This window comes from Saprolegnia diclina (genome assembly GCF_000281045.1).
Source record: "Saprolegnia diclina VS20 unplaced genomic scaffold supercont1.4, whole genome shotgun sequence".
In the NCBI taxonomy this organism is placed as follows: domain Eukaryota; phylum Oomycota; class Saprolegniomycetes; order Saprolegniales; family Saprolegniaceae; genus Saprolegnia; species Saprolegnia diclina.
In genome coordinates this window covers 92208-112354 of record NW_008246071.1, presented here as the reverse complement: position 1 = coordinate 112354, position 20147 = coordinate 92208, and the positions used below count along the sequence as shown (strand labels likewise).

General features: G+C 61.7%; 9 protein-coding genes across 12 annotated transcripts; 5 read left to right on the top strand and 4 right to left on the bottom strand.

Annotated features, from left to right (window-relative positions):
- Nucleotides 1-72: 72 nt before the first annotated feature.
- SDRG_01735 (hypothetical protein) lies at nucleotides 73-1597 on the top strand (the record flags this gene model as incomplete). Its single annotated transcript, XM_008607279.1, has 10 exons — nucleotides 73-218; nucleotides 266-336; nucleotides 388-565; nucleotides 612-756; nucleotides 801-867; nucleotides 910-984; nucleotides 1029-1177; nucleotides 1220-1329; nucleotides 1377-1481; nucleotides 1529-1597. The coding sequence occupies exons 1-10, from the start codon at nucleotides 84-86 to the stop codon at nucleotides 1595-1597; spliced, it is 1104 nt and encodes a 367-aa protein (XP_008605501.1). The 5' UTR covers nucleotides 73-83.
- A 21-nt stretch (nucleotides 1598-1618) lies between these two features.
- On the bottom strand, nucleotides 1619-3374 carry SDRG_01734 (hypothetical protein; the record flags this gene model as incomplete). Its single annotated transcript, XM_008607278.1, has 7 exons — nucleotides 3014-3374; nucleotides 2495-2969; nucleotides 2289-2423; nucleotides 2068-2241; nucleotides 1942-2027; nucleotides 1717-1896; nucleotides 1619-1667 (listed from the first exon to the last, which is right to left on the bottom strand). The coding sequence occupies exons 1-7, from the start codon at nucleotides 3325-3327 to the stop codon at nucleotides 1619-1621; spliced, it is 1413 nt and encodes a 470-aa protein (XP_008605500.1). The 5' UTR covers nucleotides 3328-3374.
- A 373-nt stretch (nucleotides 3375-3747) lies between these two features.
- Nucleotides 3748-4292, top strand: SDRG_01733 (hypothetical protein). Its single transcript, XM_008607277.1, has 3 exons — nucleotides 3748-3979; nucleotides 4026-4076; nucleotides 4126-4292. Exons 1-3 carry the CDS (start codon nucleotides 3831-3833, stop codon nucleotides 4184-4186), a joined length of 261 nt encoding a protein of 86 aa, XP_008605499.1. The 5' UTR covers nucleotides 3748-3830; the 3' UTR covers nucleotides 4187-4292.
- Nucleotides 4293-4459: 167 nt separating this feature from the next.
- SDRG_01732 (hypothetical protein) lies at nucleotides 4460-5316 on the bottom strand (the record flags this gene model as incomplete). The annotated part of the gene is made up of 1 exon (XM_008607276.1): nucleotides 4460-5316. The coding sequence occupies one exon, from the start codon at nucleotides 5314-5316 to the stop codon at nucleotides 4537-4539; it is 780 nt and encodes a 259-aa protein (XP_008605498.1). The 3' UTR covers nucleotides 4460-4536.
- Nucleotides 5317-6667: 1351 nt separating this feature from the next.
- On the top strand, nucleotides 6668-10764 carry SDRG_01731 (hypothetical protein). 3 transcript variants are annotated; one of them, XM_008607273.1, is made up of 4 exons: nucleotides 6668-9803; nucleotides 9849-10106; nucleotides 10155-10238; nucleotides 10285-10764. In XM_008607273.1, exons 1-4 carry the CDS (start codon nucleotides 6720-6722, stop codon nucleotides 10660-10662), a joined length of 3804 nt encoding a protein of 1267 aa, XP_008605495.1. In that variant the 5' UTR covers nucleotides 6668-6719; the 3' UTR covers nucleotides 10663-10764. The 3 variants fall into 3 exon arrangements, with proteins under 3 accessions (XP_008605495.1, XP_008605496.1, XP_008605497.1); XM_008607274.1 differs by having other exon boundaries at nucleotides 9849-10238; XM_008607275.1 differs by having other exon boundaries at nucleotides 9849-10764.
- A 19-nt stretch (nucleotides 10765-10783) lies between these two features.
- Nucleotides 10784-13628, top strand: SDRG_01730 (hypothetical protein; the record flags this gene model as incomplete). The annotated part of the gene is made up of 3 exons (XM_008607272.1): nucleotides 10784-10925; nucleotides 11098-11283; nucleotides 11335-13628. 3 exons carry the CDS (start codon nucleotides 10784-10786, stop codon nucleotides 13626-13628), a joined length of 2622 nt encoding a protein of 873 aa, XP_008605494.1.
- SDRG_01729 (hypothetical protein) lies at nucleotides 13624-15944 on the bottom strand. The gene is made up of 8 exons (XM_008607271.1): nucleotides 15758-15944; nucleotides 15556-15711; nucleotides 15131-15505; nucleotides 15049-15087; nucleotides 14849-15001; nucleotides 14242-14803; nucleotides 13944-14188; nucleotides 13624-13900 (listed from the first exon to the last, which is right to left on the bottom strand). Exons 1-8 carry the CDS (start codon nucleotides 15872-15874, stop codon nucleotides 13697-13699), a joined length of 1851 nt encoding a protein of 616 aa, XP_008605493.1. The 5' UTR covers nucleotides 15875-15944; the 3' UTR covers nucleotides 13624-13696.
- A 183-nt stretch (nucleotides 15945-16127) lies between these two features.
- Nucleotides 16128-18926, top strand: SDRG_01728 (the record flags this gene model as incomplete). Of its 2 annotated transcripts, none has more annotated exons than XM_008607270.1 (9): nucleotides 16128-17123; nucleotides 17171-17370; nucleotides 17418-17636; nucleotides 17684-17818; nucleotides 17867-17932; nucleotides 17978-18241; nucleotides 18285-18425; nucleotides 18467-18546; nucleotides 18592-18926. In XM_008607270.1, the coding sequence occupies exons 1-9, from the start codon at nucleotides 16136-16138 to the stop codon at nucleotides 18680-18682; spliced, it is 2184 nt and encodes a 727-aa protein (XP_008605492.1). In that variant the 5' UTR covers nucleotides 16128-16135. The 2 variants fall into 2 exon arrangements, with proteins under 2 accessions (XP_008605492.1, XP_008605491.1); XM_008607269.1 differs by having other exon boundaries at nucleotides 16136-17123; nucleotides 17168-17370; nucleotides 18592-18682.
- Nucleotides 18668-19571, bottom strand: SDRG_01727 (hypothetical protein). The gene is made up of 2 exons (XM_008607268.1): nucleotides 18972-19571; nucleotides 18668-18926 (listed from the first exon to the last, which is right to left on the bottom strand). The coding sequence occupies exons 1-2, from the start codon at nucleotides 19550-19552 to the stop codon at nucleotides 18713-18715; spliced, it is 795 nt and encodes a 264-aa protein (XP_008605490.1). The 5' UTR covers nucleotides 19553-19571; the 3' UTR covers nucleotides 18668-18712.
- Nucleotides 19572-20147: the final 576 nt, after the last annotated feature.

Sequence of the window (20147 nt, the reverse complement as noted above, 5' to 3'; positions counted from 1 at the left end):
GGAAGTATTAAATTATATACAAGCTTCAAGTGCGAGGCCTGTATTTAATGCACGCTTCTTGAATGAACAGGAGCAATACAAAGATGACGGTCCACATGAGCTACGTCGGGCGCAAGGTCCGCGCGGTCAAGTTCCTCCACGGGGCGAAAGGCGCCGCCTGCCTCGAAGGAGACGACTACGCGTCGCCGCTGGTCGTCGCCGGCAGCTACGACTCGCAGGTAGGCGTCACGCCGCTGCTATCGCCGGCCATGACCTTGACGGCTAGGAGAATGCGCTCACGGTGCTCTTTCCGCAAATGCCCACCTCCGACCAAATGGACCTTGCCGATGAGTTTCAGTACGCATGGCCGACCTGCAACCTCTGAGAGATCATGCCTGGCTGGTGTAGCGCGTCGTCCAAGACCGAGATCGTCGAGCTCTGCTCCTTGAAGCACGAGGGCGACGTCACGTCGCTAGGCTTCTTGTCCTTGAACAACTCGGACTTTGTCATTAGCGGCAGCTCCAACGGCAGCATCTACTGCACAAACATCGTGAAGGCGGACCCGTCGCTTGCACTCAAGCACGTCGTACGCTCACATTTCGTTGGCTTTTCGAGATCTTACGTGGTCGTAGGCAATTCCGCAATGGGAAAACCTCACGGCAGGCAGCATCACGAGCTTAGACGTGGACACGACAACGGCCTCGATCGTGGCGTCGTCCGAGTGCGGTCAAGCAGCGTGGGCCAACTTGAACCGACTCGACGATATCCGTGTCATTGGTGCGTCGGTCGTAAGTCAACTTGGCGGCTCACATATCGCGTAGATGTCGACGGCTGGGCCATTCACGACGTCAAGATGCTCGGCGTCGACACGTACATCGCCATGGCAGGGTACGACACTCCGATTTCTCCTTGGCGCTCAAGCCTACGTAGCTCCAACCCCAGCGGTCAGTTGCAGTTGTGGGATCTCAAGACGAACGCCAACTTTCCGATCGCGACCTGTGCCGAGTACGGTGGCTAGTGTGCAGTGTCTGGAAACGACGTGCGTGTAGTGGCAATGGCGCTTTTACGAGTCTGGCCACGCACCCGACGCGCCCCGAACTGCTCCTGACGGGCAGCCACGACGGCTGGCTGAGCATTTGGGACCGACGCATGCTCGCCAACGGGGCTGTGCGCTCCGAGCGCAAGCACAAAAAGCCTAGTACGCCTCGATCCGACCCCTCTTGTTGACGCCATTGCCTAGTCCGCAGCATCCAGTGCCACCCGTCGGCGCCGCGCTTCATCTACACGGCGAGCGACGACAACACGGTCAACGTGTGGGACTTTCACGCTTCGAAAAAGCCGACCGACAAGGTGCTTGGCACCGTACGTGCCGCGTGCTCAGTTTCCAATTTGCGTAGATCGAGTACCAGACCCACGCGCGCGTCGACGGGCTCGTCGTCGAGCCGCTCATCCGTGGCTGCGCTGCCTGGAACACGCTCGACGTCGACGGCGACTCGGACACGGTACGCCAAGCGCCAGTATTGCTGATGCAGTCTCACGAGCTTTGTAGCTCATTGCGGGCTCGGACAACCACTCGATCTCGCTCGTCGAGAACGTCTCCAAGCGCATCAACCACTAAGTCGCTTAGCGAATACATGCACTACGCTTCGTGGTCGTCTTGGTTGCTCGCTACTACGTGCTGGTTGCATCTACCATATGAGACTGTAAATCGAGTGCTCCAGTGAACGAGCGACCTACGTGGCCGAGCCGGCTGGCAGCTTGAGCGACGGTGCGACGCGGTGCAAGTCGGTCGGCGCATCGAGGAACGCGACTTTGGCGCCAAACGTGCGACTCGAGAAGGATTTGCCGACCCACAGGACGAGCTTGAGCCACAAGGTGGGCTCGACAACGTAGAACGTCTTGAGGTTGTCGCGGTACCTACCGAGCCGTCAGTCAGAAGAGAGCACTCGCAGCGGAATGCACTTGGACGAAAAGGTCTTGAAGAGCGTCTTGAGCCACGACGTGTTGGGCTGGTTGTCTTCGTCGACGCCGCCATGGAGGTACACCACCTGCAGCAATGAGTTTCAAAGTACATCCGCACGTTCGTACGTTGTAAACGCGGTCGGTGAGGCCGTCCATGACGTGGACCACGTACAAAAGGACGCGGTCGAGGTCAATGTGGCGGGCGGGCAAGTTTCGCCCGACGACAAGCACGACGGGGACACCCGCGTGGTCGACGCCCGCCTTGTAGATGAGCTGGAGCTCGGCCATGTCGCTGAAATCCTACCATCTCATGCGTCGCCTTGACGTTGATAAAGACATATCGAGACCTCATGTCTCGCCTGCTCGACGGCCGTTTGATACGACAGGCGCTGCTTCTCCGAGGCCGCACTCGTCTTGGCGCGGATGCTCCGGACCAGTTCCATGCGGTTGTCGTCCGGATTGTCGGTCATGGCGCAAAACTCCTTGGTCACATACGAGTCGGCGAGGAGCGTAAACGCAACTAGAGAAAGAGATCGGCGTACGTTGCAGCGACATTCGTACCGGGGGACTGGTTCGTCTCGAGCTGGTTGTCAGGGCAGACGGTCGGCGCAATGCGGATCTTGCGCTCCTCAATGATCGGCTCGCCAAATGCGTCGCCGAGCGTCCACTCGCGGTGGGCAGCAAACTGCGCGCGCGACGCCTCGAGCTCGTCGATGGACCGAGGAAAGTAGAGCGGGAGCAGCGTTGCATACAGTAGCATATCATGCGTGTCGTCGACGCAAAAGACAATCAAATCAAAGTCGTCGGCGTAGTGCTCCAAGAAGCGGCGCACTGTCCGCAGCGCAACGTGCGTCGCGTCGTCGCGCGGGTACATCTTCTTCTTGGAGTAGATGGGCGGGAACGCGATTGAGCGCACGCGCTCCTCCTTGGCGACGCGCAGCGCATTGCGGTAGCAGCCGTGCAGTGCGTTCTCGGCCGCAACCTTGTACTTGGCGTTGTAGCGCGGGCCCACCGTGTGGATGATCTTCCTATCCAAAAGGTATGGGCAGCGAGCGAGAATGCGCACGCCTACTTGGCCGGCAATTGACACCCGCGCGTCATGACTGCGTCGCCGGTCCGGCACGGATCGCTGGCATTGCACTCGACATAGATCTGGTCGCCGGCTGCATCAAGGATGCTGCCGCAGATGCCGGACGCGTCCGTGAGCGACTCGTTGGTCGGGTTGACAATCGCGTCAACGTCGAGCGTCCAGAGCTCGTGGCGCAAGAGCGCGACCTTGGCATTGAGCGCCGGGTTGCACTCAAACGGGGCGTCGCTGACGGCCATCGTGGGGCCCTCGCTGGCGTCACCCCAGCGCGCAATCGTCTCGAGCGCTCGCGTTGCCATCGACTGCGTTGAAGTCTGCGAAAACTCTTGTTGAAGCTGCAAGCGCTGGGATCGGAATTCGAACAAACGGTTTCTTCGAGGCAGAGGGCTAAAAACACCCAACGTTTTGGTCCAAGCAAGCTGGCAGGGACCTTGAGTATTCTATTTGAATAGTAATCTCGTAACAAGCCGTACATGTACGCTGTGGCGGGCCAGGCTAGGAAGATGGAGGTGCACAGCGGCGCCTTGTAGGAGCTGGTGTTGTTGTTGGGTGCGTGCTTGGTCCTCGATTTCCGGATGTCCGAATGTCCGGATACGCAAGCGGAAATAGATTGCCCGTGGGGTTCAAGTCGGTTCCTTTAAATTATTTTCCCTCGGTTTAACGATCGACTTCGCCAAAATGTTGGCTTTTAATGGAGAGTCAAAGACACAACACCTGGATAGAAGGACCGTTGGGTGTATAAAGGAGGGGCAGGCGCAGATTGGTTTCGAGTTGCCCAGTCAGCGTTCCGTCGAGTCCCATCATGCCATCGCCGATCGTCGCCGCCACGTCGTCGGGCCTCCCCGAGCCCTTCGTGAACGGAAGCATCACGTACCTCGTCCTCACGCTCATCGCGATGGCCATCGGCATCTTCGCCCGCGTCTCGGGCAAGGTCGACAAGGAGAACGCTTCGTACGTGCATCGCCATGGCCTCCGCGCTCATGAGCCTTCTCTGTAGCATCTTTGTCCTCTTCTCGGGCATGACGGGCGTCTGCCTATGGATGTTCTGGTGCGTGCATGCCGCTGGTCTCGGCGAGGCCTCATGGCGACTGTGTTAGGGCCTGCTGCTGGATGCACCAATGGCACGTGCTCATCTACCCCACGTACATCAACGAGTAGGCGCGCCAGCGCTCCCCAGCCACGCTTTTGCCCAGCGTCCTTCTCGCCCGCTGCCTTCTCAAAGCTACGCTCCATGAATAAACTATGCCCCTTGCACGACGTCCTACTGCTTCCTCTTGTTTACGCGCACTGCCGGACGGGCCTTGGGTCGCACCAGCACGATGGGACAACGAGCAGCTTGGCCCTTCCAGCGCCCGATTAGATGGCACCGTCGTCTGTCGCCACATACAGTAGCTTTGGCTACCGACGTAGACGACGCGGCTCTGCAACACGGTTGATGACATGACATGCTTTATGAAAGGAAGCGATGCATTAAATAGGTAAACTACAGTACGAAGGCCGTGATGGTCCTAGTTGAGGAAGGCCGTGAGGATGTACAAGTCCTCGTCCGTCCAGCGGGGCGCCACGGCGTGGCTCTGTGGAAACATGAGCGGCTCGAGCTTGATCGCGACCTCGAGGTCGTCGTCGTCGGTCGACGTGGACGTCGAGGACGACGACGGGCTCGACGGCGTCTCCTCTTCCTCGAGCAACTTGCGGATTGCGCGCTTCTTGCGGTCAAAGTTGCGCTGGTTAAAGTTGTGGAGGAGGCGGTGCTTCTCGCAGAGCGAGTGGTACATGTCGTTGGGCTTGCGAGCCCGCTCGTTCGTGCACGTGCCTGTCTTGTAGCGGCAGCGCTGGAAGCCAAACTTGTCGTCTGCGAGGCGGCGGTCGTTGCGGCGCTTGATCGTCTGGCGCGTGGGCTGCTTGGTCGAGGTCATGGCCAATTGCGAAATGGAGGACGTCGTCGTACCCGCTACACAACTTCGTCCAACAGGTCGCGCAGCCGGTCCGCGAGAGAGTGGGAGCATTGCCGAGCGGGTGGCGCATCGTCCACCACAGGCCGCATCCCGAAGCGAGTAACGACGGTGTCTGTCCGTCCGATTGCAAGAGACACCAACGCCGCCGCCGACGAGTGCGACGACCGAGCCATCAACATACCCTCCATACACTACCGACACGACGGCCTTGACGACACGACCGCTCGACGTATCGTTCGCTTTGGGCCTCCGGTCGATGAGCATGCCAGTAGCTGGACAGAGACACGAGCAGCAGGAGGGGCGCCGACAGGCGACGATCAACCTCCTCCTCATCGTTGCTGTTCACTGTATAAGAGTAGCAGCGTACTGTATGCTCGCAATGCAACAAAGCGCCCCTTCCCATGCACGTCGATATCAGATGGCCTGCCTCATACACCCCAGCATCTGTCCGAGTAGGCGCCACCTGGTGTGATGGACGGATGCAAACCATCTACAATGCACTTGGCGCGACAGAACAACGCCGGCGACGTGGACGCTGCAGCCTGCAAAGCGCTGTCAACGAGCGCCGCTACTCGCGGGTATGATCTTGCATCCAGTTAATGGGTGGCGACTCCTACCTAATATGGACTTGATTCGACCACGTGCATCTTGGGGAGGAGCGAAAAAGACGCGTCATGCGGCTGTCGGGTGGTCCATCGCCGTCCATCGTGCCACTCTCCTTGTCGTGGCGTGCGTGTGCCGATGCTGCATACACCCGCGTCTTCGCTGCCGCCTCCCTGTCGACGAAGCCTCGCGTCGTCCAACAGTTCCGTTGATTCTTCCGCTTCTTTCGAGGCTGCGCACCACGTCACGTCTGCACACGTACACTTGGTCTCGAGAGAGCAACACTTTGGCGCTCTTCTCAGCAGCAGAAAGACGCCGTGCTCAAGCTGCGCCAGCCTGCGCTTGGAGCCCTATCACCGTGGGTGGGATCCCATGGCTGCAGTTCATACTGGGTGATGACTCAAGCGACGGGTCGGCCGTCGTCGTGGGTGCTGCTGCGTGGTTATGACTGTGCGTTCTATTGCACCTGATCCAAAGCTCAGGATGAGACGGACGTAGTTGTTGCTATAACCTCCTGCGCGCGAGACATAGAAAGGGCTGCCGTAGCAGTCGTACAAGGTACTCTTCGATTGATCACTCAGCCAGTCGAAACACGCTCTTTCGCCATATACATACATGTATGATGAGAGTTCCTTGGCCCAGTAAACAGAGCGCTGCTTCGATGTCGTCGCTCGTCGTTGGCCAGAGTGGCACGCTTGCAGCGTCCTCGTCGACGGCTGCTTGGACGCTGCTACGTCAGAGCACTGTCGCCGTGCAAGCCGCCAAGGACAAGGCGCCACGTCGATCATGGTGCGACGCCTGATCGAAGCGACAGAATCTCTCCAGTAGGTTCAAACGACCGTGCATGGGATGACATCGTACAACGTTGTCGAAATTCCAAGTTACTATCCCTGGCTTCTGGTGCTGCCACGTGGAGGCGATATCTTCTTCTTCCAACGTTGTTTGGCATTCTCCGTGCAACGAGACCCGCGCCAGCTTCACTATGTCGCTTGCCTGAACGCGATCTTGGGCAGCGCGCTGGTGGCCAACCTTCTTGGCTTGGATCGTTGAGCTTGGACAGTAGTAGTTGCATGTCATTGGTCGATCGCGGAGATCGGCAATCTTCCGAGGTTGCATTCCAAAGTCGAGCGAGCATGGGACGAGAGTCAACACCGCTGCTCGAGCACAAGAGTCTCGCCGAGACGTGCCCCGAGGACAGCGATGGGTGGCGCGCAGCCGTCTTCTTTACGTGGCTCAACCCGATCATGGAGCTCGGGAGCTCGCGGCCGCTCCAAGCCGACGATCTCTACGGACTCGATCGCTGCAACCGTGCGACCGCCGTCGCCGTCGCCTTTGAGCAGCAGTGGGCGACGCAGCGGCAGCGTCCACGCCCTAGCATTTTGCTCGCGCTCTTCCGAGCGTTCGGCACCAAGTTCCTCTGGGCCGGTCTCCTCCGCTTGGTGCGCGACACGCTGCAGTTCGTCGCGCCCTTTGTCATCAAGCGCATGATCGCCTTCCTCCGCGACGACGACGCGCCCACGGCGAATGGCTGGGAGCTCGTTGCGCTCATCTTGGTCTCGGGCCTCATCCAGTCGTTCTGCTTTCGCCAGTATTTGTACTACTGCAAGGAAACCGGGCTCCAGATCCGCAGCGCGGTCGTCACGGCCATTTACGCCAAGTCGCTCAAGCTCTCGACCAAAGCACTCCAAGAGACGTCGACGGGCCAGATCGCAAACTTGATGTCGATCGACGCCACTCGGCTCCAGCGACTCACACTGGACCTCCACACGATCTGGGTCGTCCCGTACCTCCTCGTCATTGCCTGCACCCTGCTGTACAACGAGCTCGGTGTTGCGTTCCTTGCGGGTCTTGGCGTCATCCTCCTCGTCATTCCAATCACGACGCTCCTCTCCAAGATCATGCGGCGTCTCCAGTCGTCGCTGCTCGCCGTCAAGGACACGCGCGGCAAGCTCTGCTACGAAGTGCTTGCCGGCATCAAGGTGCTCAAGCTCCAGGCGTGGGAGCTCAGCTTTGCGGACCGCATCCTCTCGCTCCGCGACGCCGAGCTCGGCATCCTCCGCATCTACATTGCGATCCAAGCGGCTGCGACGTCGCTCTACACGGGCGTGCCGTCGCTGGTCGCCGCCGCGTCTTTGGGCGCGTACGTGCTCTTGGGCAACGAGCTGGACGTGAGCACGGCGCTGACGTCCGTCGCGCTCTTCAACGTCCTCCGGTTCCCGCTCTTCAAGCTGCCGCAAGTGCTCCACGCCGTCGTTGAGGCGTACACGAGTGCGACGCGGCTCGAGACGTTTTTATCCGCGCCCGAGCGGACGCCGGTCGGGCCTGGCGCCTTGCGCTCGCCTGGCGTCGACATGGATGCAGCCAACTTTGGAGACCGGCTACGTGGCGTGTCCCTGCACGTGACGTCGCCGTCGCTGGTTGCAGTGATCGGACCCGTGGGCAGCGGCAAGTCGACGCTGCTGCACGGCCTCTTGGGCGACGTCGACTGCATCGACGGCCACGTGCACCGCTTGGGCGCCGTCGCGTACGTGAGCCAGCAGCCGTTCATCCAGAACGCGAGCGTCCGCGCCAACATTTGCTTTGGCCTGGCGTTTGACGCTGCGAGATACGCCGACGCCGTTTACGCGAGCTGCTTGGAGCCCGACTTGCGCGTCTTGCCGCACGGCGACCTGACCGAGATTGGCGAGAAGGGCATCACGCTCAGCGGCGGCCAGCGCACGCGCGTAGCACTGGCGCGCGCCATGTACAGTGACGCGGACCTTGTTTTGCTCGACGACGTTCTCGCGGCCGTCGACAGCCACGTGGGCGCCGACATCTTTCAGCGCTGCGTGCGCGACCGGCTCGCGACCAAGATCGTGTTGCTCGTGACCAACCAGCTCAGCGTCCTCGCGCACTGCGACCACCTTCTCGTGCTCGAGGCGGGTGCGGTCGTGCAAGCCGGGTCGTTCGCCGACCTCGCCCTCCAGTCGGAGGGACGTCTGGCCTCCATGCTCGCGCAGTTTCAGCTCGGCGCGGGCCCCGTCGACACGCCACCCTCCACCGACGATGAGGACGATCCGAACAGCGACGGTAGCAGCCGTCACGATGCAGCATCGAATGTGCAAGAGGCGACTACCTACACGCTTCCGGCTTTGCCACCAACAACGGCGTCGTCGTCGCTCATCACGAAAGAGGACCGCGCCGTGGGCCACGTGCACCGCGACATTTACCGCGTCTGGCTGCGCGCGTGCGGCGGCGTCGGGCTCGGTGCACTCGTCGTCGGTATCTTTGTCGTCGCCCAAGCCATGACGCTCGGCTCGACGCTCTGGCTCGCAGTCTGGTCGCAGCACGCAGCAGGTAACGAGGACGGCGGCGTCTACCTGAGCGTCTTTGTTGGTCTCAACCTCGCGTTCGTGGGCTGTCTCTTCTGTCGGTCGCTCGCGATCTCGCTCCTCGGTCTCCGCGGGTCGCGCCGCCTCTTTGGTCAGCTCCTGCAAGCGCTTTTGCGGGCGCCCCTCGCCTTCTTTGACACAACGCCGCTCGGGCGCATCGTCAACCGACTCTCGAAAGACGTCGACACGGCCGACGACGACCTGCCCTCGGCGTGGGGCAGCCTCGTCGCCACGTCGCTCACGGTCCTCTCGACGCTCGCGACGATCGCGTACGTCACGCCGCTCTTTGGCTTGTGCTTGGCACCAATCGGGTTGCTCTACTACCGCGCGCAGCAGTACTACATTGCGACCTCTCGGGAGCTCCAGCGCCTCGAGTCGACGTCGCGGTCGCCGATCCTCGCGCTCCTCACCGAAACCCTCGACGGTCTCTCGACGATATCGGCCTCGAGCGTCCAAGACGCGTTCCGACGCCGCCTCTTTACGGCGCTCGACGCCAACCAGCGCGCGGCGCTGCTCAACTTTGCGGTGGCGTGCTGGCTCGGGCTGCGTCTCGAGCTCGTGGGCACGCTCGTGGCCACCTTTGCGGCCTTGAGCGCGGTCGTTGCCAAGCCGTCGGGTTCGACCGAGTTTGCGGCGCTCGTCGGCGTCGCGCTCTCGTATGCGTTCCAGATCACGCGCAACCTCAACCTCTCGGTGACCACATTGAGCGAGCTCGAGACCGACATGGTGTCGATCGAGCGCCTCGTCGCGTACACGCAGCTGCCGCCCGAAGCCGACTTGCGCGTGACGTCCGATAGCGTCCTTCCCACCGCGTGGCCGCACGCGGGCGCTGTCACGTTCACCAACGTACTCGTCTTTGTCTCTGCGACTATCTATTGATGGAAGGTGTAGGTGCACCTGCGGTACCGTCCGGGCCTCCCGCTCGTGCTCCGCGGCGTCTCGTTTTCGATTCGTGCGCGGGAAAAGGTCGGCGTCGTCGGACGCACGGGCGCCGGCAAGTCGAGCCTCGTGGTCGCGCTGCTCCGGCTCGTCGAAGTCGAAGCCGGTCACATCGAGATTGACGGCGTCGACTTGCGCACGCTCGGGCTCCACGACGTCCGCGACCGCATCGCGATCATTCCGCAAGACCCCGTCCTCTTCTCCGGCACCGTACGTCGATGGTCTCTTGGGGTATGACGGGTGAGCTACTGCACGTAGGTGCGCTCCAACTTGGATCCGTTCGACCGGTTCGACGACGATGCGCTCTGGACGTCGCTCAAACGCGCGCACCTCGACACCAAGGTAGCATGTCGATTCAGCCTCTAGGAATCGACGATGGTATCTGTAGGTGACGCGGCTCGACGCGATCGTCGACGAGCGCGGCGTCAACTTTAGCGTCGGCGAGCGCCAGTTGCTGTGCATTGCGCGCGCGTTGCTCCAAAAAGCGGCCGTGCTGCTCATGGACGAAGCGACGGCGTCCATCGACGCGGCCACCGACGCCGCGCTACAAGAGACGCTCCGCAACGAGTTTGGCACTTGCACGTGCATCACGATCGCCCACCGCATCAACACGATCCTCGACGCCGACCGGATCCTCGTCCTCGACAACGGGGGCGTGGCCGAGTTTGACACGCCCGCGAACCTCCTCGCGACCCCCTCCGGCCTCTTTAGCAGCCTCGTGACGCATTGGCGTCACGGCCATGGCGATGCGCCGGCCGTCGTCTAATCTACATCGTTGTTGATTATATACTACGTGGATGCGGGTGTAGTAGGGTTCGGGGTGGGTAGGGGTGTTGGCTACAAATAGACTGCCCGGGATGAAAAGCCATTTTGAAAAGCTCGATAGCATGCCGACGCCTGTGCCAACGTCCAAGGAGCTACAAGCCCTCAAGCGGGAGGAGCTCCAGCGCACAAGCATTGTTGTCGGCTACGACCGGCTCGACTACGCGACCGCAGGCAAGGAAATGACGGCGCTCGCAACAACGTACTGTACAAGATGACGAGCTGTCGGCGGAATTGAACCGGCGGCAAGCATTAGCACAGGCTCGATCGCGCCATCTTGTAGAGGTTCGAAGCTCACGATCTACGCGGTCGAGGTCTCTCCACACGCTGTCCAAGCACAAGCTTGAGCGACGTGTGGTCGTCAAGATGCTTTTCCCAGCGCGGCCTTTTCCGGAATTTGCACTCGTCGATTTGACTTCTACCGCCGACCTCATGAGCGACCACCGGCTTTTCCTGCAAGCCTTTGCGCTCCTCGGCGCGCGGTCGGTGCCAGTGGTGCTGGGCGCGTACAGCGACGTCTTCACGGTCGACTTGGTCGTCGCCGACTTCGACCACCCTGTCCGATGTCCACTTACTCGAAGCTTCGCTCGCAGCCTCATGGACGCATACGGGACAGGCGACGTCGCGATGTGCCACATTGATGCGTCGTACGTTCGCGTCGAGCGTAATGGGCTCGGGACACTAGCGTGGCTCACCGCTAAGCGCGGGGCCGCCGCGCTGCTCGGCTTGGATGCAGCGTGCGACTTTGTTCTTTCGCATGTCGTCGTCGATGCTGCTGGCACCGACTACACGCGATGGCTGCCAAAGGTGGCCGTTGACGGCGCCATTGCCTACGTCGCCATCGAAGCACCGTCGCGAGCGGCGCGCCCGACAACGCCAGCGACGTGGAGGAACGCTGGCCCTCGAGCCCTGGTCCAGCTTGACGTCGCTGACACGATCGCGCTGGAGCGATCGACCGGTGGGCACCTCGTCGTGTTTGTGTACGCTGTCTTTGGGCGTCAACTGCCGGATCCACTGGAGCTTCTTCGCGTCCAAGCCGTCTTGCCTCGCCAAGGTGACGACGTCTACGCGCTCCCGTGGACAGGTGCCTTTAGCACGACCAGTCTCCTGGCGCCGGGCGACGGGGCGAAGGAAGCGATCGTACGTGCGCTTGTGGCCACGATGGACGTTGCGCTCGTCCGCGCTTCGCCGCTGAATGGAGCTGAAACGTCCTTCGATATTTTGGACGCGATCTGCCACGACGCGTGCCACATCCCCGCGCAGGTCCAAGCCGGCTTGGCGACGATCTCGGTCCATGCGATCCTCGCTGCGTTCGAGACACAGGCCCAAACGCTCCTCGTCTTTTGGCCCAAAGCCCACCGCGCGCGGATCGCTGGCTTTCGCGCGGCCTGTCGTAGCCTCTACGAGGGATCGTGGCTCGGGTACCGCTCGGCAACCGCGCTCGCGATGGCGCTCGTCGACACGCTGGCGATGCCCGGCAAAGACGACCGCTTGCTCATCCCACGCGACGCCACCTGCGCCTTTGCCCGCTATGTCCTCGCGCGGGACATGAAGTACGTCGTCGTCGCGTTGATCCAGACATATTCTACGCACGGTCCTGCAAGCGCGTGGCTGCGGCAAGTGACAGCAAAGTACGGCTGGGAGGTCCTCGCGCACGCACTGCAGAAGCGCTGCAGTAGCGCCAAGACGTGGCCCGACGTGATCGCTCGGCTCACCGAGATCAGTGCGATCGTCGACTTGAGGCAGCCGCGCGTGGCCGAGCTCGCCAAGCGCTGCAGCGACGTGCTCCTGTGCCTTATTGTGTGCCTTGACGACGTGCGTCTCGATCGATCGAGCGCCAAGCGCCTCTTGACGCTGCTCCTGCGCCTCGACGCCTTCGTGCACGACGCCACGGCCACTGGCGACGTCTGGTTTGGCAACCGCTTGCCGGCAGCCGTCCACGAGACGATCGACCGGTACTTATACCTAAAAACCTCGCGTGTCGTCCAGCGGCAGCGCGCGAGCTTTGCGCCTCTGGGCGCCGTCACCGTCGTTGCGGCCGCGATGCTGCCGCACCCGATCGCATCCGCGTACACGCCGCATGTCCTCTCCTCGCTCCATTGCGCGCCGCTCTTGGCGTTTGACGCCGAGACGGTCCAGGCACTCTTGGCGCTGGACGCGCGGGCGGTCGCTGACATCCTAGTGCCGCGCTTGTCGTGCATGCGCGAACCTTCGACGCCCGAGCAGCGCCGCAGCACGCTACACGTGGCAGCGCAGCTGCTCGTGCATCCCAACGTGGCATGGCCACGACACGACGTGCCGTCCTTTCTGCTGGACGTTCGCGTGTGGGTCTCGGCGCTCGAGCACGTCACGTTGCCGCTGCGCGACCTCGCCACGATCGTCCAAGACATTTTCCATCTACTCTTGACGCTCGAGGCGCCGCTGGGGCCTGCGATCAGCCTCCTCGATTGGTATTGCTTGATGATGGACCACGGCAACAAGAACCTCGAGTTCGTCCGGCGCGTCGTCGTGCCGCTGTTCGAGATGCTGGAGCAAGTGTACCCGACGAAGCGAGAGGCGCTACGGATGGTCGCGTCCGTCGCGTGGCCGCCTCTGCAGGCCATTGCTTTCATCAAAGGCGTGCTGCCGCAGCTCGACTGGTCCATCGACGATGCCAACGTCCACTGCGGCTGCGAACTCTGCCTCCGCATCGCAGTCTTTTGCGCCAACCCGATAGCGCGGATGCGGAGCTTTGGGCCTCGCGCTGTTCGACACAGCGACGTTGCCTGCACGCAACTGCGGCATCCGGCGCTCCGTGGCGACGTCGTCGACGACATCTTGACCGTTATCAAGTGGGACGGCGACGATTTCGAGCAGTACGAGGCCGATGTAGCAACGCTCGCGCGCCTTGCCACGTATTTGGACATGTAGATTTTTGAAACGACGCTTTTTTTATCTCATCATACGACTACGTCTCTGGACTCCATACACAAATTGTCTCATTGCTGCATCAACTGACTCGCTTCGTGGCGCAGCATGTCGAGCTCCGTCATCGCCTTGTTGAACTCGACCATGTCGCCGCGTGCGACGCAGTCGGCTACGCGCTGCGCTGCCTGCGCGAGCCGCTCCTCCAGACTCACTTTGGCGCGCGCAATGCCACGGGACGTCGACTCGTCATCGAGCATGCTCAGCGCGCCGAGACCCTACGCGGATCGTAAGATCGTAAAGGCGTCGAGGGAGGCGTACGAGCGAGTTTTGAATGATTTCGTCCTTGGCGCGCGTCTTGTCTTCGTTGCTGAGCGTCCCGCTGCGCGCGAGCTGCGCGACCTTGCGGAGCTTGGCGCCATTCGGGCTCATCATCGGGAGCTGGCTTGGCGACGTCGGGTACGCCTCGTCATCGTCGCTGCTGTCGTCCATCGGCGGCGGCGGCGGCGGGATGTTGAGGCGCGGCACCGAGCGCTGGTTGTACATGGGCAAAAAGTCATTGTCGGCTACAGCAAGAGACACCTTGTCGCTACGATCGCCAACGATCGAGAACGCGTACCCATCTCGGGCGTGTAGGGCTGCACATCGTCGAGGGACCCGAGGTCGTCCGAGTTGGACCGAATCTTGTTCTCCTCGATCGAGAGCATGCGTTCGTGTTCGTTTTGCTCCATGAGCGCAATGTCCCGCGCCACGTCGAGGCGGCTCTTGCTGCGTCGGCGAAACTTGAAGAGCTGCGCCGCGTTCCCAAATGAGCCGCGGCGCCCGAGCGACGGCGGACCGTCGTTGCTCTTTTGGCGCACAAGGCCCGTCATGTTGAGCTCCGCGGCCGCCGCAGCCGCTGCCGACGACGTCGACCGGTGCAACGGCATACGTGGCGGGCTCTGCATCGGCTTTTGCGCCGAGAATTGGCTCAAGTTGGTCTCCTTGACCTTGTCACCGATATGTTTGCGCGTCGACGGCTGCTGCGGCGTGTGGAGCACCGACTCGGCGACTTGCCACGGCACCGTCATCGACGGGCGTCGCGTGAGGCCCGGCGGCGGACTGAGAAACGTCGGTGTCTCGTCGTCGGACGACGTCGACATGGGCTGGACATAGAACGTCGACTGACCATACAGCGACACCTACGATTGCATGAGATCGCACGCGCTAAGAGTAGGATGACGTACGGGGCGACCACCAGGCTCCATGGTCTTGACCCGTGCGGGGGGCGGCGACCACGACGGCATCGCCGACGACGAGAGGAACGAGCCCGAGTCATCGACGGGTGGCGGCGGCGGAAACGACTCGTTCTCAAACTGCATTTGCTGCCGCATGACCGACTGCATCATCATGAGATCTTGTAGGAAGAGAGGAAGCAGACGAGTACCGCGTAGTCGTGCGCCATTGTATTCGCGGACGGATACGGCTGCGACACGATGAGCATGTGGTCCACATGAGGTTCTTGGTACCTTTTCGTATTGCGGCGTCGATGAATAGGCTGCTTGGAGATGCTGCTGCTGTTGGCTGGGACTTCCGCCATGGTTGGCATACATCATGGAGCGGTCATCGGGCATGCGCTTGGCCTGGCCATTTCGCTGCACCGCCGGCGGCGCCGCCCTGCTGGCTTGCTTGGGTGTGGGAATGTCGGACGTAAACGACGAGCGATTCGTTTGTCGTTTCGGCGTCCCACCCGGTGACGAGGTCGGCGTGCTGCCCGCCGTCACGTTGCGCGCGTAATATTGGTTCATCGGAGGTTTGTATTCGTTCGTAGCCGCTTGCGCTTGGTGCGTCGGCGTGCCCACGCTCTGCTGCGCGAGGCGCAGCGTCGTCAGTTGCTTGAGCTCCTAGCGGTGGTCGAATCAGCGCGACCTGGTGGCAGGTCGCGGCGTGGTACCTGGACCGTCATGCCGGTTTTCGGCACAAATGGCGGCGGCACCACGGGCACAGCGATCGTAGGCTTGGCCTTGGGCGTTATAACCTCGGCGGTAATCACTGGCGCGATGCCCACCGTGGCTTCTTGCATGCGTTTTTGCGTCAATCGCTTGAGGTCCTAGGTCCATGCATGAGCGGTCGCCTTGTTCGCCGCGTCCGCGTACCTCGACGGTCATACCGCTCTTGATGCCCGTGCCTGCGATGGCCGACTGGTTGCTATAGCCATTGCCGCGGGCGGGCCGCGCGTTCGGAGCGCGTCGACCTCGGCTCGTGTCCCCCATGTCGTCGACGGACCTGCCGCAAATTTCGCCAAAAAAAAGTTTTCTCCAAACCAAGCACAGGGAGTTTCACGCGCCACTCGAATAATAATATACCAAAACCCGCGGGCTTTTTATTCACCAGTGCCTTACAACCCAAGGTATAACGAGCATAAAAGCACGGCATTGCCCAAATAAATACGCCGAAAGCATCATTTTATTATGCCCAATTTGCCGGCCACACATTTTATTTTCAAATCTTTGGCGGAATCCGGTCCGGATACAATGGATTCGTATCCGAACATGGCGCCGCCATTGCCGCCGGGGCCGGTCGAGCTGCTGCGCAACGCTGCGGTCGCGCTCTATCCATCGCCGCCGGCGTCCTCCAGCTTGCTCACGGCGCTGCAGCAGGAAGGTCGACCAGCGGTCGTCGTCGGCGTGCTCGGCGCCGACGCCGACGCCACGGCTCGCTTTGCCAACCGGCTCCTCGGGCGCTACGTCTTTGCCGATACGAGCGACTACGATGCACAGACGACCAAAGTGCATGGCAGCGACGTGCGTCTCTACTACGACCACGAGCGCCACCTCGCCGTGATGCTCGGCGTGTACCACTACCCGCTTGGCCAGCCACGGGCCGACGTGGACGTTGATCGTGCCAAGCTGCACCTTCTCTTCTTCACGAGCTGCCACGTGTTGTACATGGTCAAGGACGAAGCACGGGTGAGCACGAGCCAGACGCGCTTGTACCGGACGCTATCGCAAGCCAAGCACCAGCTTCTCCAGCTTCTGCGAGCACATGCCAAGAAGACGCATGCACCGCTCTCGACGTCGGCGTTTGCGCCCGGGCGGCTCGTGCCCATCCTCTCGTACGTCTTTCCGCTGCCGCCCGAGCTTGCCGTGCGCTCCAACAAAGGTCGGTCTGCGATGATGACGTTCTGCAAGGCGATGGAGGCGCGTGTGACCGCGACGATCAAGCCACTGCGCAACCACGTCGTCGGCTCCGTTCGCATCAAGGACGTGCCGGGGCAAGCTGCCGGGAAGGAGCGGCGGCTCTTTGTCCTTGATTCATCGCACACGGTCGTTGCTGTCTCACGCAAGGTCGCGACCACCGATTGCAACTTGCTCGATCGCATGGCGGCGGTGCTCGACCTCGCGCAAGATGCGAGCCTTCCGCCCAAGCAGCTCTTGCAGCCGCTTGACGACGAAGACTCGATCGGAGTCCCGCACGCGATCCAGTACATTTCCAAGGCCCTCGACAGCTTTTTGCACGAGCGTACGAACGCGCGCCGCGTGCCCACATGTCTCATTGCGCCCCAGTAGACAGCTACGACGACGGCGTCTTGGCCCTCGGCGCGTGGCTGCAGCACGTGCAGTTGCTTCTCCAGTGGATCTTCATCGAGAATGCGGTCTTTACTTCGCCGCACGTGGACGCTGCGGTCGACGACGCTTCCAGCGACGCGCTGTCGCTCTACGAGTCGCTGGACATCACGGGCACCTTTGCCCACGACCTGTGTGCGCGGGTACTGGCAGCCTCGCTCTCGCTTCCTTGTCTGCACTGTGGACGTAGGAGTATGGACCGGCCGTGAAGCGCTACGTGGCCGAGCGGCCCGACGCATGCAATCGCAGCGTCCATGCCGCCCGCGTCGAGAGAACACTCGCCGAATTTGCGCGCTGCGTCGGCCGCACCAATGCGTTTGCAAAAGAATTTGCAAAGAACATTCGAGACGCGTGCGACGCCGAGTGGCGCTCGAATGGCCGGCGGCTCTGTGACGCAGTGAGCATCGCCGTACTACGCTGCTCCACGTTCGCCGAAGGATCATTGAACGTGCGTAGAACCAGCCGTGCACCGTCGTGCTCCGCGACGATGACGACGAAGCTGATCATGCGCACACGAGTGGCGTGTATCTGCATGTGGCGTGTCAATGCGGCCTCTCGCTGCACCGAATGCCCGACGTCTTCTCCGCAAGCGTAAGCGCCGTCGTCACCACCGTGCGTCATGGATGTACTACATGGTAGAGCAATGCGGATCCGCGCTGGCGACTTGCGTGTTGCCGCAGTCACACGCTGTTGCAAGCAGCGTCGGTACGCTACGCTTGTCACTCGGAGAAGAAACGCCGAATGGTGTAGGGCGCGACGTTGATGGACATGGGCGAGTGCCATCTGTACGACCCGGTCGAAGGTTTCGCCTTGACCATGGACGGCTTTGTGCCCAAGTTCGGCTGTCTCTCGGCTTGGTACCGAGACGCTTCGGGTCGCCGCTCCAAGAAGGCGACTAAACCGTCGATGAAGGAGGCGACCGAACAGCTCGTCGCGCATGCTGGCATGGAGTACGAGTGCGCCATGGGCCACCGCTTCTTCTTTACTACGTCGGCGGCGTCGCTGCACGACACGGTATCATGCTGCTTGTCGTGCCGACCGTCGATGACAAACGTAGGTCTGGCCTGGCTGCGACATGGCCGTGTACGTGCAGTGCTTTCAGTGTGCTGTGGGGAGTGCCAAGCCCGTCGAACACGCGCAGCTGCGTCGCGTGTACGTCGTCTCGGCCCGCGTTCTGAGCTTGCATTTGACCATCAAGGTGAGAGCGATACGTGGATCTTGAAGTTGACAAGTGAGCAGATGGACGAGACGGAGCAAGTGGTCTTTGGCTTCGAGTATGCCTCACTGCCCAGTGGCCGGACGCTCTGCTGCGCGCTGCCGTAAGTATGGCATCGCGCACATCTCTCTTATAGCTACGATGGTAGGTACGTGTTTTCGGCGGGGGACGCGGGTCCGCTGCGCCACGGAGCGAGTCTCAAGCTGCACAGCCAAGTGCTTTCGTTGATGCTACCATAGTCGACACGAGTCATTGTATGCGTTACTTAGTTAGTCGAATCGGCAGCGCTGGGCGGTCGTGCAGCTGGCCGGCACGTCAAAGAGCGGCGCGGCGACTGTGCCAGTGGTAAAGTTGGCGTAGACCATCGAGATCATCTTGCCCGCCGTGATGCGCTTCCCGAGCGGTGACTTGGGAATGTAGTCCCAGCGCAGGGGTAGTCCGTGGACGTCGACCCAAAACAAACTTGTTTCTTCCGGGTCCGCCCTACGCACAGTGGGGTTGGCCGCGAGAGCAGCGAAGAGAACGCACCAGAGTGTCGCCGGCCCCGAGTCAAACTCGGCCGCGCCGACCGAGAGGTAGTTGGCAAAGCTCTGCGGCTTGAGGAGGATCTCGTCGCCAGGGTCCATGAAGCGGCAGCACTCGCCGTTGCTGCGGATAAGGAATGCATTACCGTCGACCGACACGATCTTGCCCGTGACGCCGCGGCCAAAGAGGTTGGTGTGGTCGCTTCGAAAGGCGCGGCCGTCGGCGGACACGTACCCGTCGCCCTCGTCGTCGGCCGAGAGTGTGTAGTGGTGAAACGACGAGTCCAACGGGAAGATGGGCTCGGTCAGCATGGCGTCCAGCGGTGGCGGCGTCTCGATGTCCAGACGCAGCGGCGCGTCGATTGTCGGCGCTTGCGTGCTCTCGCTGAGGTTGACGGCGCCGACGAAGAAGAGCCCAATGCCCATGAGCAGCGTGAGCACGCCGATTTGGCCGAGCTTGGCCGGGACGCGGCCGCGGACCTCTGGCTCGTGAAGGCTCAGCGGCCGGTTATCGTCGATCGGAATGTACTCGTGGCTCATCTCGGGCACGGCCATTGGCTTGCGCGTGGCGTCCGGCGCTTGCATCGGTCGACCACTTGAGGTTTGTGAATCTCCGGATACGGCCGCGATCTTGCCGGATACGGGAGGGCACTTGATTCAACGTCCCACTCTGGCGACGGGGCACGGCCGCGCCTCTTGGAGCTGTGAGAGCTTTGTGAGAGGTCACGTGCTGAGACCACGCGTGCATGAGTTCATCGCAATGTGTAGGAAGAGTGCTATGCGCCTGGTTGGATGAAAAAGCGCTCGTCGATAAGTGATGCCTCACATTGGTCGCGGCCTTGCATGCGCACACGCGTGGTACGAGCAACGACCATCCGCTTGGGTCCGGCGGCGCGGATGGCTGTGACCTAGTCGGCACAGCTTGATCGGCTTCGCCATATGAGCAGGATTGGCGCCGATGGGCAACGAGTTCGAGAAGTAGCTTGCAGCAAGGACGCCGCGTGCGTTGCCTACACTGTTGCTGACGTGCTACTGCTCGCGCGCCATCGGGTCGTGGGGCGCTCGGGCGGCCGCGTTGGCGCCAACGCGTCCCGACAGCGCCTTGGCGCCGGCCGAAAGATTTGCAATGCACCAATCCGCGGCGAGAGTTTAGAATTGGTCCAATCAGCGCGCGATCGAA